The sequence below is a fragment of the Sminthopsis crassicaudata genome, chromosome 2, assembly GCF_048593235.1.
Source record: "Sminthopsis crassicaudata isolate SCR6 chromosome 2, ASM4859323v1, whole genome shotgun sequence".
In the NCBI taxonomy this organism is placed as follows: domain Eukaryota; kingdom Metazoa; phylum Chordata; class Mammalia; order Dasyuromorphia; family Dasyuridae; genus Sminthopsis; species Sminthopsis crassicaudata.
The window spans coordinates 114,239,771-114,254,754 of NC_133618.1; the positions used below are offsets into that span (position 1 = coordinate 114,239,771).

Genomic DNA, 14,984 nt, shown 5'->3' on the forward strand with positions numbered 1-14,984 from the left:
CACACGACACGCACGCCCTCGAGGCCACCCCAGCTTCCTGCGAGCCCCGCGCTGTCCAATAGCCTCGGGGCAGGGCAAGCTGAGCAAGCCGGGACAGCCCAGCCCGGGTCCCCGCCCTGTTCCCGGTTCCTTCGCCCGGGTAATCCATGGGGCCCGGGGCCGGGCCTTTATATGCCTCCTGAGCCGCCCGGCGCCGCGGCTCTCCTTTCCACCTTCAGTCCTCCCGCAATAGCCCCATTAGCTGCAGCAGCGGCAAAAGCGGCAGGAGCTGCTCGCGGGCACGGGGGAGGAAAGGAAGGGGAGGGCCGCAGCCCGCCAGCACCGCTTCCCAGCCTTGCTCCCCATTCCTGCCCCCCAATCCTTCCCCTCGGCCCCTCTTGCCAGGTCAGCGCCAAGTGTGTGTGTGCGTGTATTTGTGAGTTGCGCGTGTCTGGGTGTGGGTGCGCGCGCGCGCGCCCGTCCGCCAGCGCTGCGCCCGCAGAAGCCCCAGCTGTGAGCGCCGGAGCCCGGCTCCGAACCTGGGTCTCCCCCTCCCCCAGGCAGCGGAACCCGGGTATCCCCCCTTCCCCTCCCCTTTTCCCTTCCCCCGGGCCCCCCGGCTCCCGCGGCTGTGCAACAAGATGGCGGGATCGGTGGCCGAGAAAGACGAGGTGGTGAGTGTGGCAGGGCGCACCGGAGGGAGGGAGGGAGGGAAGGAGACGCGGCCCCCTGCCCAACCCCGGGCGCCCAGCTGCTGGGGCCGGAGCCGCGGGAACTGCCCCCGCCGAGGCGATTTGCTGGAGGTGGCAGGGAGGGGGGCGTTTGATTTGCAACTCCCCCCCTCCTCTTTATGGGGGAAGTCCCTGGATCCCGAATACCTGTTAGCTGGAGCTGGAGCTGCATGCAGACGGCCCGCAGTAGCGCGGCCAGGATCGAAGGGAAGGCGGTGGGGATGGGGGTAAAGAGACGGTAGCCCGGGCTGGCCCGGGGCTGGCCCCGGCCCGGAGACGGTGAGGCGGGGACTAGAGTGGGGAGAGCCTACTCCCCGCCAGCCCCAGGACCGTCCCAGTGCTCCCCTCCCACCCGCCAGGTGCTAGGTGAGAGCCGATGGGCGTTAGGGAGAGTGTGCGCGCACGTGCGGGTGGGCTTCATCCACACGTCGGAGCATTCCCCTTTCTGTAGGGGTTTGGCGCCGAGGCCTGCCTGCCTGCCTGCCTGCGGGAAGCGGAGAGTTTCCTCGCCAGGTAGAGCGCGGCCTCGTCCCCAGGCTGGCCGGAGTTTGAGGTGAGACCAGGGCCTCCCCCGCCCCTCCTCAGGTAAAGGTTTTGCCGTGGCAAGCCCGAGAGAATTTGAACTGGACTCGTGATGAAGCCTTGAATCTGAGCAGCATCCGTGGGACTTCCCATTTAAGTTGGTTTTGTGGGACTTTGGATTGAGTTGGACCTGGAAACGTTCAGAGCCTGCTTCAAGGACATCCTTCTCGAGCCCTCCCCCGACTCCCCTTTTTAAAAGTACATAAGAGATGGAAGAAGAGGTAGAATCTCCAAGGCCAGCTGGAGAGGGATGCCCAGCCTTGATTGTGGTTCCCCGGTCTGCCCTTCGCCTGATTCTCCTTCCACCTCCCACCAAAGACTTCTGAAAGTGAATCGTTTGTGTTTCTATTTTTAGAAATTAGAGGATGGGCATTTAAACAACTCCTTGGGATCTCCTTGCCAAACAGATGTGTACTTTCCAAGACTGGTAAATAATTTTGTTTCATGTTCTTTTGCCCCCCTCCCCGCCTCTTTTTTTTTTTTTTTTTTTTTTGTCTGTTTCCTTCGTGGACTAGTTCCTTAAGCCTTGAAGAATAGGCTCTTCCCCAGATAGTTCACCAACCTTCTGTTATCTTTTTTGCTATTTCCAGATAGTACCATTTTGTGGGCATATTAAAGGAGGGATGAGGCCAGGCAAGAAGATCTTAGTGATGGGGATCGTAGACCTCAACCCTCAGAGGTAAGCCTTAATTCAATCAAATATCTTGGTTAGTTTGGCTGAACTGCTTTTATTTTTCCTGCTTTTATAAATTTTGTTATGAAGATGGGATAGGGGCACAGTTTTTATGTTTATAAATAAAGGTGATGGTATAAAAAAGACCAAAGATATCAATAAAAGTAAGATTTCAAGTCACCAGAATCACTGTTTCTCAGGGGATGTTGATGGGAGTGCCTAGCAGAGAAATAAATCTCTTCTCCCCTTCCAACTTTGTGGTTTGGTGCTTCTCTTCCTTCTGGATACATTTCCTGCCAAGGAAATGCCAAGAAAGTACCATGTTCCCATGAAAAGAATTTGTGTGAATCCCACCCATCATTTCTGCAAACAGCTATTTTTATCAGGAATTATAAATATAGATACACATTTTCCCTTTGACCCATAGAGGGGGTTAAGATCCTTTCATCATTCTTTTATGTGTTGTATGAAGCCAGGACAAGTCTTAAGGAATCCACACCACCAAAATTCAATGAAAGCCAAAGACAGCAAGTTATTGTTTCCATAGTCAACCTCTGGAACTGTTTCTGATTTCTGAAAATTATAGCTGTTCTGGATTAGAGTGGATAGAGGAAGTGCCTTTGGGGGCAGGGGAAAAGGTTGGGGAAAGAGGGAGACGCTCCCTTCAAAGGGAATAACAGAAATATGGATAATTGAAAAAGCAACATCCAAATTCCTAATTTTAATCCTTCTCCTTCTAGTAAATTTTTCTTTCCCTACCTCTGCAGGCGGCTTGCACAATTGACATAGAAATTTTAAGAACCTGAATAATCTAGAAAGGATGTGAGATTATCCATTTTCACCTTAGATAAGGATGGTTCTGTTGGTCTTTCAGTTTCGAGATCAGTTTGACATGTGGAGACTCCAAAGACCCTCCTGCAGATGTGGCCATTGAACTTAAAGCAGTATTTACAGATAAACAGCTTCTCAGAAATTCATGTATATCAGGAGAAAGAGGTGAAGAACAATCAGCAATTCCTTATTTTCCTTTCATCCCAGACCAACCATTTAGGGTGAGTCCAAAGAACCAACATTTGTCTGGGGGGGGTCGAGAATATCTAAGCTACTGACATTTTCTGCACATTCAGGAAATAGGCTTCCTAAGAGTTGTAAATATTTAAAGGGGTAAGTATTGTATATTAATGCTTGCAATAGTAACTATCTGTTTGTGAAATAATTTGGATGGACCCCAAGAACCCCAGAAATAAATATATGTAGTATTAGAAATAGATTGTATTACAACACACACACATCCCCACACAGCTCCTTCTATTTACTTTTTTGCATATTTCTACTTTTCTTTAGGAATTGTTGATTATTATTTCACTAGCATATTTATTACTGCTTGTCCTATAGTCTGTGTCCTTAGGACTGGACAAAGGAATGACAGGATAATACAGCCCTTTCTCTTCCCAGTGTTGTGGTTTAATATGTGGGAAGTGAATGATAAAAAGTTTTGTGTTGCCTCTTGTTAGCATGTGTCCCATAGCTACTATTTAAAAGTTCCATATCACATGTACTGTAATTATGCAAAACTCTCATTGACCTCTTAAGGGCTGTCCTTTTGTATGAGCAGTGAGCTAGTGCCGTTCGAAGTATCCTGAATCTAGAGTTAGGAAGTCTTGGGTTCACCTCCAGCCTCAGACATTCATTGTGTGACCTTGAGAAAGTCTCAACTTCCCCATATGTAAAATGGGAATAATAACAACATTTCCCAAGATTGTTGAGAGGATCAAATGAGATAACCTTTGCAACATGTTTTGCAAACTTTAAAATGTGACATATAAATGCTAGCTATTATATCATTATTATAAGCTCATCCTGGATAAAATTTTGCCCTAATTCTATACTGCTCCTGATTACTTATCTATAAAATGCCATACATGTTTATGAAAAAATAATTGCCTCTTCCCATCTTAAAAATAGAGGCAAAACAGTATAGTAGACAAGAAAGCCTGGGTTCAAATCCTACTTTTAATATTTGCCAGTGTGACCAAATGCAAATCATTTAACCTCTCTTGGCTTCAGTTTCCTTATCTGTAAAATAGAGATAATATATAATTATAGTACCTACTTCTTAAGATGTGTTCTGAGCACTAACTGAGAGGATGTGAAATAGGACTTTTGCAAATTTAAAACTGTGTCAATGACAGTAGTCACCTATTCATCTGCCACATGTGGGATCGTGGCCAGCATGAGGAATCCCAGAATGTGGCTTCTAGATGGGAGTAGCTAAAGCTTCTTGACCAACATTTTAAAATATCTCAACAGTAAATTAAATTAGAATTGGGGCCTTCTATGTTAATATTAATTAGATGTGACTAATGTCATGTGTGGAGTCTTTCCTTATGGTGAACACCTATCTCTTAATAAACATGTACCAAGAGGCCATTAATTATAACCTGTGGTAAATAAGGTATAGCTAAGAAAGAAAGAATGAAGCCTTAATGTTTGCAACCTGGAAACAGGATGTTTGTTTGACAAAGGCCTGATGATAATGTATGCAAGATGCTTTGCAACTTGTAGGTGTTATATAAATGTCAACTATTCTTATTATAAGTTGGTATAATAAGAATTGACATGTCAACTTCTGGCCAAGTAATAGAATCATTTCATTTCTGAAGGAAGCTCCTAATAAAATCAGTAACATAAATGTGGTAGGTAAGCAGTAGTGGCATTAAATACCATACCATATTCCTGCCAAGGGCTTCATCATTTCCTGGGTGTCAGGTATTTGAAGGCAAAAAAAAAAAGTTGTAAGTCTATAAAATGTGCCTATTGCTTTCCTAGAAATTACAAAATTATATGTTAGGCCAAAATCATTGAAGTTATGTATTTAATTCACTATTTTGTTTTCCCCAGGTGGAAATTCTTTGTGAACACCCACGATTTAGAGTATTTGTGGATGGACACCAACTTTTTGATTTTTACCATCGAATTGAAACACTGTCCTCAATTGACACAATAAAGATCAATGGAGACCTTCAGATCACTAAACTTGGCTGACCTTGGTGCCCAGATCATCGTCCCTATTTCATATAGGAACAGATGCCATCCTGGATTGTCTAGAAGTGCTATCCTACCAGGATATGGAGACTTAAAAACAAAACAGACAAACTAAAAGACAAGCTTCCCAGTCTCTTCTCTGTGTGCAGTTTAAACCCAAAATGAGGACTTGAACCATGGCTTACCCTCATGAAGAAAGCTTTGGGGTAACAGACACTGAACCGTTTGTCCTGGAACAAAGTAATACATTTATGCTGGATTTTGTTCCTATCAAACTAGAATGAGTTTGGGGTCTTTTGTGGTTTGGGACTAAATTGGCAGCAGTATATTCATCTTCCCTTTACAGAAGAATGTCTACAAACAAAAGTGCTAAATAATAATAATAATTTTAAACACGGTACACAGAAAAGTTTTCTTTTGTGCAACCATTGTTTCTGCACTGAAGTAGATTCATGTAGCACAACCAATAACATTTTAGTCAGGGTATTTACATAGAATGTAGGTTGTTCAAGTTTTTTGCACAGCATAATACAGTTTTTAAAGCTTTCTTGTAGTTTATTTATTTATACTCAGTATATGTATTAGAAAAATAAGCAATTTTATTGAGTACAGAGAACAGTGAGTCATGAAATTTTGAATGTACAAATAACTTAGGTCCATGAGATAAAGTAAACTTTTATCATTTTTGGAACACATACAATTCTCTTTGAATAATTGAGTTCTGGTGGTGTCCTTTACACCCCTAAAATTAAGCTCCTTTGGAATAGTTGCTATTAATACTCTGGGGGGGTGAGGCTTTGCAGTAATTTAAGTAAAATTATTTCCCATGCTATTGGTCATTACATTTAACTACATTTATATTGATTTTGCTCCTTTCTGTGAATCAACATGATACATAATAGGGCTTTCCAAAGGATAAATTCCTATGTTTTCCTGGAATTTATACTACGGCTCATTATATAATTGTTCAATTAATTGAAAATACTTATAAAGTGATTGCAAAGACAATTTTTTTAAAAGTACTTTACAGGGACATTCAGCTTATGATGAAGAGAGTGTTTGTGACATGATAGATAGCAAATTAAGATTACCAAGAGAACATTCTGGGTTTTGAAATAAGGTTAACAATGTTTATGCTGTACTAACAACAGCTGCCAAATTTCAGAGTTCAGAACACAGGTCTCCTTTCTTTTATCACTCTTAGCCATTTCCCTAACCAGTGCCTCCTCTGCTCTGGCTCATCCGTTCCAGACTGACAGAATTGATTATCGTCTGTCTCTATTGATTCGTGCAGGGGGAAAGACTAGGATTGAGGTTGGATCCCAACCAAGTAATTTTATTTCAAAGGGTTAATTAACACTGTCAAATTTGAGTGTGGATAGTTTTAGGCCCAGCAGAATTTTGGTACGATGAGCTGGCTGAGCTGATAAACAGGCTTGGTTTCTCCAGGGAGAGGTTTATGAAGGGAAGGTGTAAGACTCGAGTTTCACCTTCCTAGGCTGTGCTGGTGGCATTGGTTAGAACTTCAGCTTTAATAAGTGTCCCTGAGAGAGCAGAGTGTGGCGTAGGAGGAGCTGGAGGACTGCATTTTGACTCCCACTCTGCTATTTGTGTGGCCTTGGGTTCTTATCTGGCCATAATGAGGGGTTGTTGGACCATATGGATGATGATCTATATGATCCCCTCTAACTCCAAAATGTAATGATCCTAAGAGTGGCTGGGGGGTGGGGTAGGGGTAGGGGTGGGGGAGGTATATTTATATATAGTTCAGATTTTGTTGGTAGAATACTGAGTCTTGTTACAGTCATGTTTGCTTTTTAGTTATTTACACAGCATGCAGACAAGGAAATGACCAGGTTATTTCCATTTGTCAAAAGAAGGTAGACAGTGTTTCAATACCAAAGTACAATCTTTTAAAAAAAAAATCTTTCTTTAAAAAATGAAAGAAAATCACAATTGTGAGGTTTGAGGATTTTTCCCCATCTCAGAAAGTGTCTAACACAGTCTCCCTGTGTTCTATAAGATTCTTTATCTCCCCTCGGATTCACTTTGCTCTGAAGAGTTTTGCATACTAGTTTGTTTCTACTGCTTTGATCAACTTTTCTCACCTTTGATAAGTATAAACCCACATAATTCTGAAGAGAGTTTGTAGCCAGAAATCTATTTATAGCATCAATGGGCTCTGCTCATCATTAAATCATCACTTTTAGAAGGTAGCCCACCAGCTACATAATTCAGCAGAAAATAGAGGGCACTTAAGTGTAAGGCTGAAAACAATTCAATTCTGCCTACTTATCACTGAACCAATTAACAGGTCTTTAGACAGCTTAACAGCAAAGGTACAGTGTTAACCCTTTCATTTCAATGTAGAGAGGGCCTTGAGAGTTCATAATAAGCCTTCTCAGGAATGCATGTTAGCTGTGAAGAGAACTTGATTCAAGTGCTGCTAAACTGTAAGATGAATAATGCTGTGGTTTTATTCATTTTTTTAGCTACAACTTAAAAATAATTTTCACCTCTCATCCTTCTGTGAGGTCTAAGATGAGAAATGAAGATGAGAAAGTATAATTTAAAACTTCACAAGAAAATGTAGGCAGTTACTGAACCAGAGCTCTCATTCCCAACATGATTAAAATCATCCCAAATAATCAAAATTAGTCTATTCAAAGACAAAATAAGTTTTACCAGTGGTCCTTATCCTTCTTTATGTCATGGACCACTGGCAGTTTAGTGAAACTTAGGGACTCCTCAGAATAATTTTTAAAAACATAAAATAAAGTAGAAAGTATTAGAAAAAAAAAAAGACCATTTGTATTGAAATAAAATAAGTATTTTTAAAAACAAGTTTACAAATCCCTGAGTTAAAACTCCTGCTTTAGACAATCTCTTGTTTCTTTCTTACAATATTGTGTCCATCAAACGGAACTGAAATGGGTGTCCACTCCTTGAGTTTTCTAAGGAATTTATCTTTTTTTTGTTGTTGTTGTTTTGGACGTATTTCTAGTAAAGGTAACCTATAGAACTCCTTATAAGGTTCCTTCATAAAATTGATATAATGATTTTCATTTTATTCAAATCATCCTCCCCCCAAAGCAAAAAAGGGAAAGAGATATGTTGCCTTGACTGAAACAGCCTTGACATTCTTAAACATTCATTTTGAGATAGTATTCCTATAAGAGATTTTCAAAGAAACACTTTCTTATTTTCTGCGTGGTGTAAAATGTTGCTAAATGTGTTATCTTTATGTCACTGCTGAAAATTATTTGCACTAAAATAAAAGAGCATTTTGTACAAAGCATTTTTCACATCTTCTAATTTACCTTAAGTTCCAAGTGTAGCAACCAATATTCCATACTCCTCTTTCTGAAATCTCCAACCCTTACTCAGTTGATAGTGATTTATCTATGTTAGCAAACTGGTCAGAGGCTAGTGTTTTAAGGAGAGAAAAGTATGTTAAAGGGAGGTAAGTTTTTTTGTTTGTTTGTTTGTTTTAAATAAGGATCTCCATTGCTCATAAAAATGGCCAACACTGACTAGGTATATTGGGGTTAAGAATGAGAAAGGCATTAGAAAGAATTAGAAAAAAGGAAAATACTGCATACACATTGCAAGTGCTTGAGAAATATTGGAGTGAATCAAGATGATCCTAGCTGCATCTATACTGTTTTGAGATTGTATTTTTAAAGTTTCTTTTAATTGTTAAGTTTTCACTTTTCATTGCATAATATCTGGTAAAACAACATTAAGTACATAAGACCTTGATTTGACTTCAATCAATTCAGTAGTTATTAAACACCACTTAATGTGTTATGCACAGTCCATGCATATAATGAATATATAAATGGTTTGAAATAAGCCACATGAAATATCCAGGGCCATGTTTATCTCTCAAGTGGTCAAGTATCTGGGTTTTTTATTTGTTTGTTTGTTTTAAAGAGATCCAAAGCCAAAGGAGCCTGTTTGATAATCCTGCTTAGTAATTTTCTGTATGAGTCAATGCCACTTTTAAATGCAACTTGGACTCAATCTGGGAGAGAGTCCTGAGGGAAAAGATGCTGGGTGTCAACCACAAATTGTTACTTTCCAATTAGGAAAGTTCCCTAAGACAATATACCACTAAGACACAAACGTATTCACTTTAGTTCTCAAGCCAAGGCTAGAATAGTAGAGGGTCATGTACCTTCAGGTCACTCTAAGTAAAGTTAGAGAACTGAATCATAAAGTAATCTGAGGATTGTGATACTGCTATGACAGCTTTTGTATCTGCCTATAAACATGATGTTTCAATGCCCATCACAGTAAGTCAGGGACATTGTCACAATTGTTACTATCTTCCCATCTGCCCTTTTAAAATATAAAGTGGAAGAGAAAATTGTTGCTTTACAAAGAAGAGTTTTATAAAACCCACAGGGCTCAGGGTTTTGGGAAGGTAATTTTGATTTATATCAAAAGGTGAGAGCAGTGAGCCATACCATAATAAAGAAAAAGTAGGTGGAGGTAGGAGTGGGAAGGGGGAGTGTTCTTTACAGGATTGGCAATTATCATAATTACTCTTGAAAAAATAAGGCCTGGGTCATGTTTCTAGACACTTGGTATGTTTTCAGAGGAACATGCTTAGATGTTAAGGTTTGAAACTTTTGCCGAAAAGCATTTAAAAAGCAAGGGAAAACTATGAATTAATACATAGCATATTAGTCCTAAATTTAAAACCTCCTTTGATAAGAAAAAATGTAATTGAGTTAAAATGTGCTTCTTTGCATTCCTATATATGATACAGTTGCCTCAAATGAGATTCATTCTTAATCATTTTAATTTCACAATGTTTCACCCCCAAAAGACCTGAAAAAAATATATAGAGAATTCAAAATAAACAATTAATTAAAATGGGTGTATTCAAGATGCCCAACCCAAACAGGGGGGGGGGGGGAAATCCACAAATGCTTTCCCTTGCTTTGATACACCCTACCATCTCTTAGAAAAATATATAATTATGTGAATAAACACCCAAGGAAAAAGGGATCCTTGTTTATTTAACATAGTAACGTACTTTGTACTCTAGTAATCGACTCTTATGTAGCTAATAACCTTTTCCTGCGCTACATGAATATTGTAGGGTATTTTGACCCCCAAGTCTTTCATGAGCAATAATCAAATATTCTGCTTATAATCCTTGCATCTCTTGTTTTAGTGTCTACTGAATAATATACATTCTTTGCTATAACCAATTCTATAATGTTAAAGTATAGCAGAGCTTTACTCATTTTGATCACATAGGAACCAATAGGAAATGTAGTAGGCTAAGGAAGATGAAATGAGGAATGGGAAGGTCTGTTTCACCAATCCTATGCTAGTCATAATTTGGGTCTTTTGGGGCAAGTAATTCAATCTCTGCTTTAGTCTGCCTTCTCACCTAGAAGATAGAAGTCATAAGATCCCATAATAACATGACATAAGAAGATAAGGTGTTATATGAATATAAGATAATGTTTAATAAAGGTGGTAATCCTGGGTCAATATAAATGTGAAACTGATTTCTATACTAATATTCTATGATTTTGATAATGAAACTTAAAAGTATGCTTCCTTAAGTCTGAATTTTTTAAATTATTATATTCTATAAGTATGCAACCTAGAATATTGAAGCATAACTAGCATTAAAAGTGTATTAGATGGGGCAAGCTAAGTGGCGCAGTGGATACAGCACCAGCTTTGAATTCAGGAGGAATTCAAATCTGGTCTCAGACACTTAACACTGCCTAGCCATGTGACCCTGGGCAAGTCACTTAACCCTAATTGCCTCAGCCAAAAAAAAAAAAAAAAAAAAAGTATTAGATGCCTTTCAGAAATTTTAAAAGAATATTCTCAACATTTTTAAATTTTAATATGAGAAGCTATAGTTTTCTAATGCAACAATAATGGTTTTCAGATTTAGCACAAAAAAATTTTTTATTATCTTAAAAATAAACCCAAGATAAGCATTAGAGAACTTGAAATTACGGGGATCCTAAACCATAAGTTGATTTTTCTATATTGTGCCACTTTGGGAAAAACTTTTTAATAAAAAAACATATATGAACTATATGTGTATATATATATATATATATATATATATAAAGTGATATAATTTGTTGCCTTTTGGTTCTTAGAGATTCTTACCTAAATTTCTTTCATGTTTCAGTCAATAGGAATGGGCCCTAGGATCTAGATGCTTCAGGTGAGCTTAGAACTAGTTATTCAAGTGGAGAACTATTCCAATCAGTGACAAATCTAATAGTAGAGTCATGTCCTATAGTTACTACCTTCATGCTTCTATTTGTGCATTCTAACATCCCTTGCATCCAGGTTCTGAGAAGTAGAGAGGTCTAGTAGAGTTCTGGCTTCAGAGTCAAAGATGTGGGTTTATATCCTACCCTCTGTAATTTACCCACCTTCCCCAAGGCAAAAAATTCTGTGATTAACCAGAGTGATGACCTGACATCACTTTATAATTGACATCCTCTGTCTTAGGAAGATAATGAAGTCTCTCTCACTAGGTTTTGAAGCAAAAACTAAATATAAAGGAGCACTTGTTGGGGACATAGTAGAAAAGAATTTTCGTCCTGGTATTGTTTGGATCTATTAATGCCTGAGGTCGCTTTCAATACAAAGAGTCTATGATTCTATATATTATTCTGTGATATAACAACAAGTAATTGTACACTATAATTTTTTAAAATCAACCTATCTGGTTGGTTATTGATTACAAAATAATTAGTCTGTTGGATTGAAAGATAAAAGTGTCATTGTTTACATACTTAGAAATCATTTATTTCATATCAAGGTCAAGATGGTTTTTGTCTAGTTAACTGTTAAAAATCCCTTTACCCTTCAATCCTTCTGTATGTACTAATTTGAGGCCTTCAGATTGCAGACCTTTGCTAGCACTGTTATCCATTAGCCTAAATCACCACTTCTGGCCACACCAGAACCTTAAAGCCAAATTCACGGGTTACCTCCTTCATCAACTCATTCTTGCTCATCCTACCTCCCCTTGGCAATAAACTTCCCTCACATCATACTTACTATTATTGCAACACTCAACAATATTGCTTACCACAGATACTTGTATTTGTGTCAGACATCTCTATGAGATTATAAATACAACTAAGGATAAGGGATATGTCTTGTCTTTATTTCTATATCGTGAATAGAGCCCGTCATATATATTTTATAATGAATTCATCAAGTTGGTCTTCACTGATAATATATATGGATTCCAGAGCCTCAAACAAGCAAAAAGACAGAGAGAACCTTCTTTACTCAAGGATTTAGACTAAGTCCTGGTAGAATACAAAAAGCTAAAAAAAAAAAAAAAAAAAAAAAAAGTTACCTGTGCTGAAGGAGTTTACGATATACTTGGAAAGATAAGACAGAGTTTTAAAAAATTATATTACAAGTCTTCCTAGAACACACCTGATAAGTTATATAATTCAACTTGAATTATATTGAAATATTTGTTTCTACCACATGCAAAACATTATTAGAGGCTGGGAATTCAAAAATGAAAAAATGTCCGTTCCCAAGATTTATGCTCCACTAGGGGGCATATTACCCTTCTTTTTATTAAATTTTATTGATTTAATTTAATTACATGTGAAGCAGTTAGATATTGTAGTAGATAATGTCCTTTACCTGAAGTAAGAAAGAATTGAATTTAAATTTGGCTTCAAATATTTAGTAGTTGTTGAGTGATTAACCTGGGCAGAGCATATAACTTTCATCTTCCTTAGTTTCTTCCTCCTATTAAATGAGGATAATAATAGTACCTACTTCACAAGATTGTTTTTTTAGGATCAAATGAGATAATATTTGTAAAGCAATTTCCAAGCAATCTCTAAATACTAGCTATTACTACTTAACTACTATTCCTAACTGTTGTTACTATTATTACTAGTACTACTACAATACAAGTCTGAAGTATACTACTAATGGAATACATGGGGGGTTTAAGGAGAATTAGCATCTCTGATATGAGGGCTGCTGAACCCTTTTCAGGAGCTACTCATCCTCTTTTGATATCAACCAACCACCCAATTTTTACCTGTAAAGAGCTATAACATCCACACCCCAGTAAACCATTTTAGTAGATAGACTAAAGCAGGTTAAGGATAATCAACAGGCCTCAAATCCATTCATGAATTAGGGGGATGTCTACCCCAAACATGTAAAGACTTCCCTTGAAATAAAGGGGAGACTGAGAACAGTTTATTCCAATGGTTGTGGAGGCAACTAAAATAGATGAAGAAGCTAAGGTCATCCACTACATCTTGGACCATTGCCAATCACTCTGATTTTTTGTCCTCTCACTGGACTTTTCCCAAGGTACAGGGAAATGTCTGAGGCTGGATTTGAACTAGAGAGCCCAGCACTCCATCCAGTGCAGTTTCTATCTGCCCCCCCTCAATGAGGGGGTAACACATAAGAGGAGTCTAGAAGTCAGCAAATATAAAGAGGGAGTTTGTACAAGGTGATGGTCTGCACAAAAGAGCAGAGATGGGAAACAACAACACTAGATCAGAAAACAGTAGTAACCATAGTTATAGATTTAGAGCCAGAAGAAATCTTAGGGACCAGTAAATCCAACATGCTCACTATACAGTCTGTGACTTGCACAAGATCACACAGATTTCGATATGTAAAAGAGACAAGATTTGAATCTAGGTTCTCTAGATTTTTTTTCTTTTTTTCATAACTTATTATATTTTCCCCCAATTATATATTAAAATATTTTTACACATTTGAGTCTTTATTTTTTAAGTTTTGAGTTCCAAATTCTATTTCTCCCTCTCTCCCCCCTTTCTCCACCTGAAACAGTAAGCAATCAAACATTAATCTAACCTCTTTCTACAGCACCATTGATTAGACTGTAGCATTAGTGAAAGGGATCTACCTTGGTTTAACTTAGGGAAAAATTGCTGAATAATTCATGGTATCCCTAAAGGTAGTAGGCTACTGTTAAAGAGGGTAGAACATTCTCCATACAATAGGGGATTGTCAAGCAAAAGTTAGTCAATCTCTCGCTGGTCAGGTACATTGTAGGGGGAGTGCTTTTCAGGAACATGTCAGACTGATGACCTCTATGTTGTATTCCAAAGAATACATAATTCTGGGAATCGTCCAAGGCAAGAAAGGTGGGGTTAGAGCTAGATGTGTAAGACCTTAAGTGTCAGATTAAAAAATACATATCTTATCCTTGAAGGTTTTTTAAGCAAGGGAGAGTTGAAGTCAGATCTGTTTATTAGGAGGGTCATTTTGGTGACTATATAAATGTATATACTAGAAAGTGAAGGAAGAATATAGGAGCAGGAAGATCAGTTGAAATATGATAATTCAGGCAAGAGGAAATTAGACCAAACCTAGAGCAATAGCTGTGAGTCAAGAAAAAGGGACAGATAATATTTACATAGCTCTTTAAGATTTGCAAAGCACTTTCTATATACTATCTGTTAATCTCATAACAACCTTGTGAAGTAGGTGCTATTATTATCCCTAATTTATAGATGAGGAAACTGAGACATACAAAGGTTAAATTCACATAGCTAAGAAGTGTTTGAAGGGAGGATTTGAACGCAGGGCCATCCTGACTCCCACTCACTTGCTAGATTAGAGAATGTTTAGAGGCAGATTTAATAAGACTTTTCAACAGATCTAGATATGGAGGAAGAAGAAAAGGAAAGCATCAAAAACAATCTTGAAATCCTGAAATCCTTAAACCCAAATGACTAAGAAAATAATGGTGCCATAAACAGAAAAAGGGAAATTTAGAGGGTCAGATTTAAGAAAGAAGAGAATAAACCCAGTTTTGAACATCAATCCATCCTGAAGCTCTGGTTAAGTACATACTATATGTCAGCCACTGAGATATACAAATAAGAAATGAAACAATCTACTCTCAGAGAACTTTCATATATATGCATGTATGTATATATATTTAC

At 38.5% G+C, this 14,984-nt stretch overlaps 2 protein-coding genes across 3 annotated transcripts in view; one reads left to right on the forward strand and one right to left on the reverse strand.

Moving 5' to 3' along the window:
* Window positions 1–14,984, reverse strand: part of LOC141554768 (uncharacterized) — a 175,768-nt gene that overhangs the window by 75,440 nt on the left and 85,344 nt on the right. Inside the window, exon 1 of one of the 2 annotated variants that reach the window (XM_074287051.1) lies at window positions 858–1,515. The exons of the other annotated variant lie outside the window; for it this stretch is intronic. Within the exon in view, the coding sequence (XP_074143152.1) occupies window positions 858–882 (25 nt within the window). The 5' untranslated portion in view covers window positions 883–1,515. Of the gene's footprint in view, window positions 1–857; window positions 1,516–14,984 lie in introns of those variants that run through there. 2 annotated transcript variants of the gene reach the window in all.
* On the forward strand, window positions 196–8,306 carry LGALSL (galectin like). The gene is made up of 5 exons (XM_074287056.1): window positions 196–653; window positions 1,648–1,719; window positions 1,883–1,971; window positions 2,840–3,017; window positions 4,867–8,306. The coding sequence occupies exons 1-5, from the start codon at window positions 621–623 to the stop codon at window positions 5,008–5,010; spliced, it is 516 nt and encodes a 171-aa protein (XP_074143157.1). The 5' UTR covers window positions 196–620; the 3' UTR covers window positions 5,011–8,306.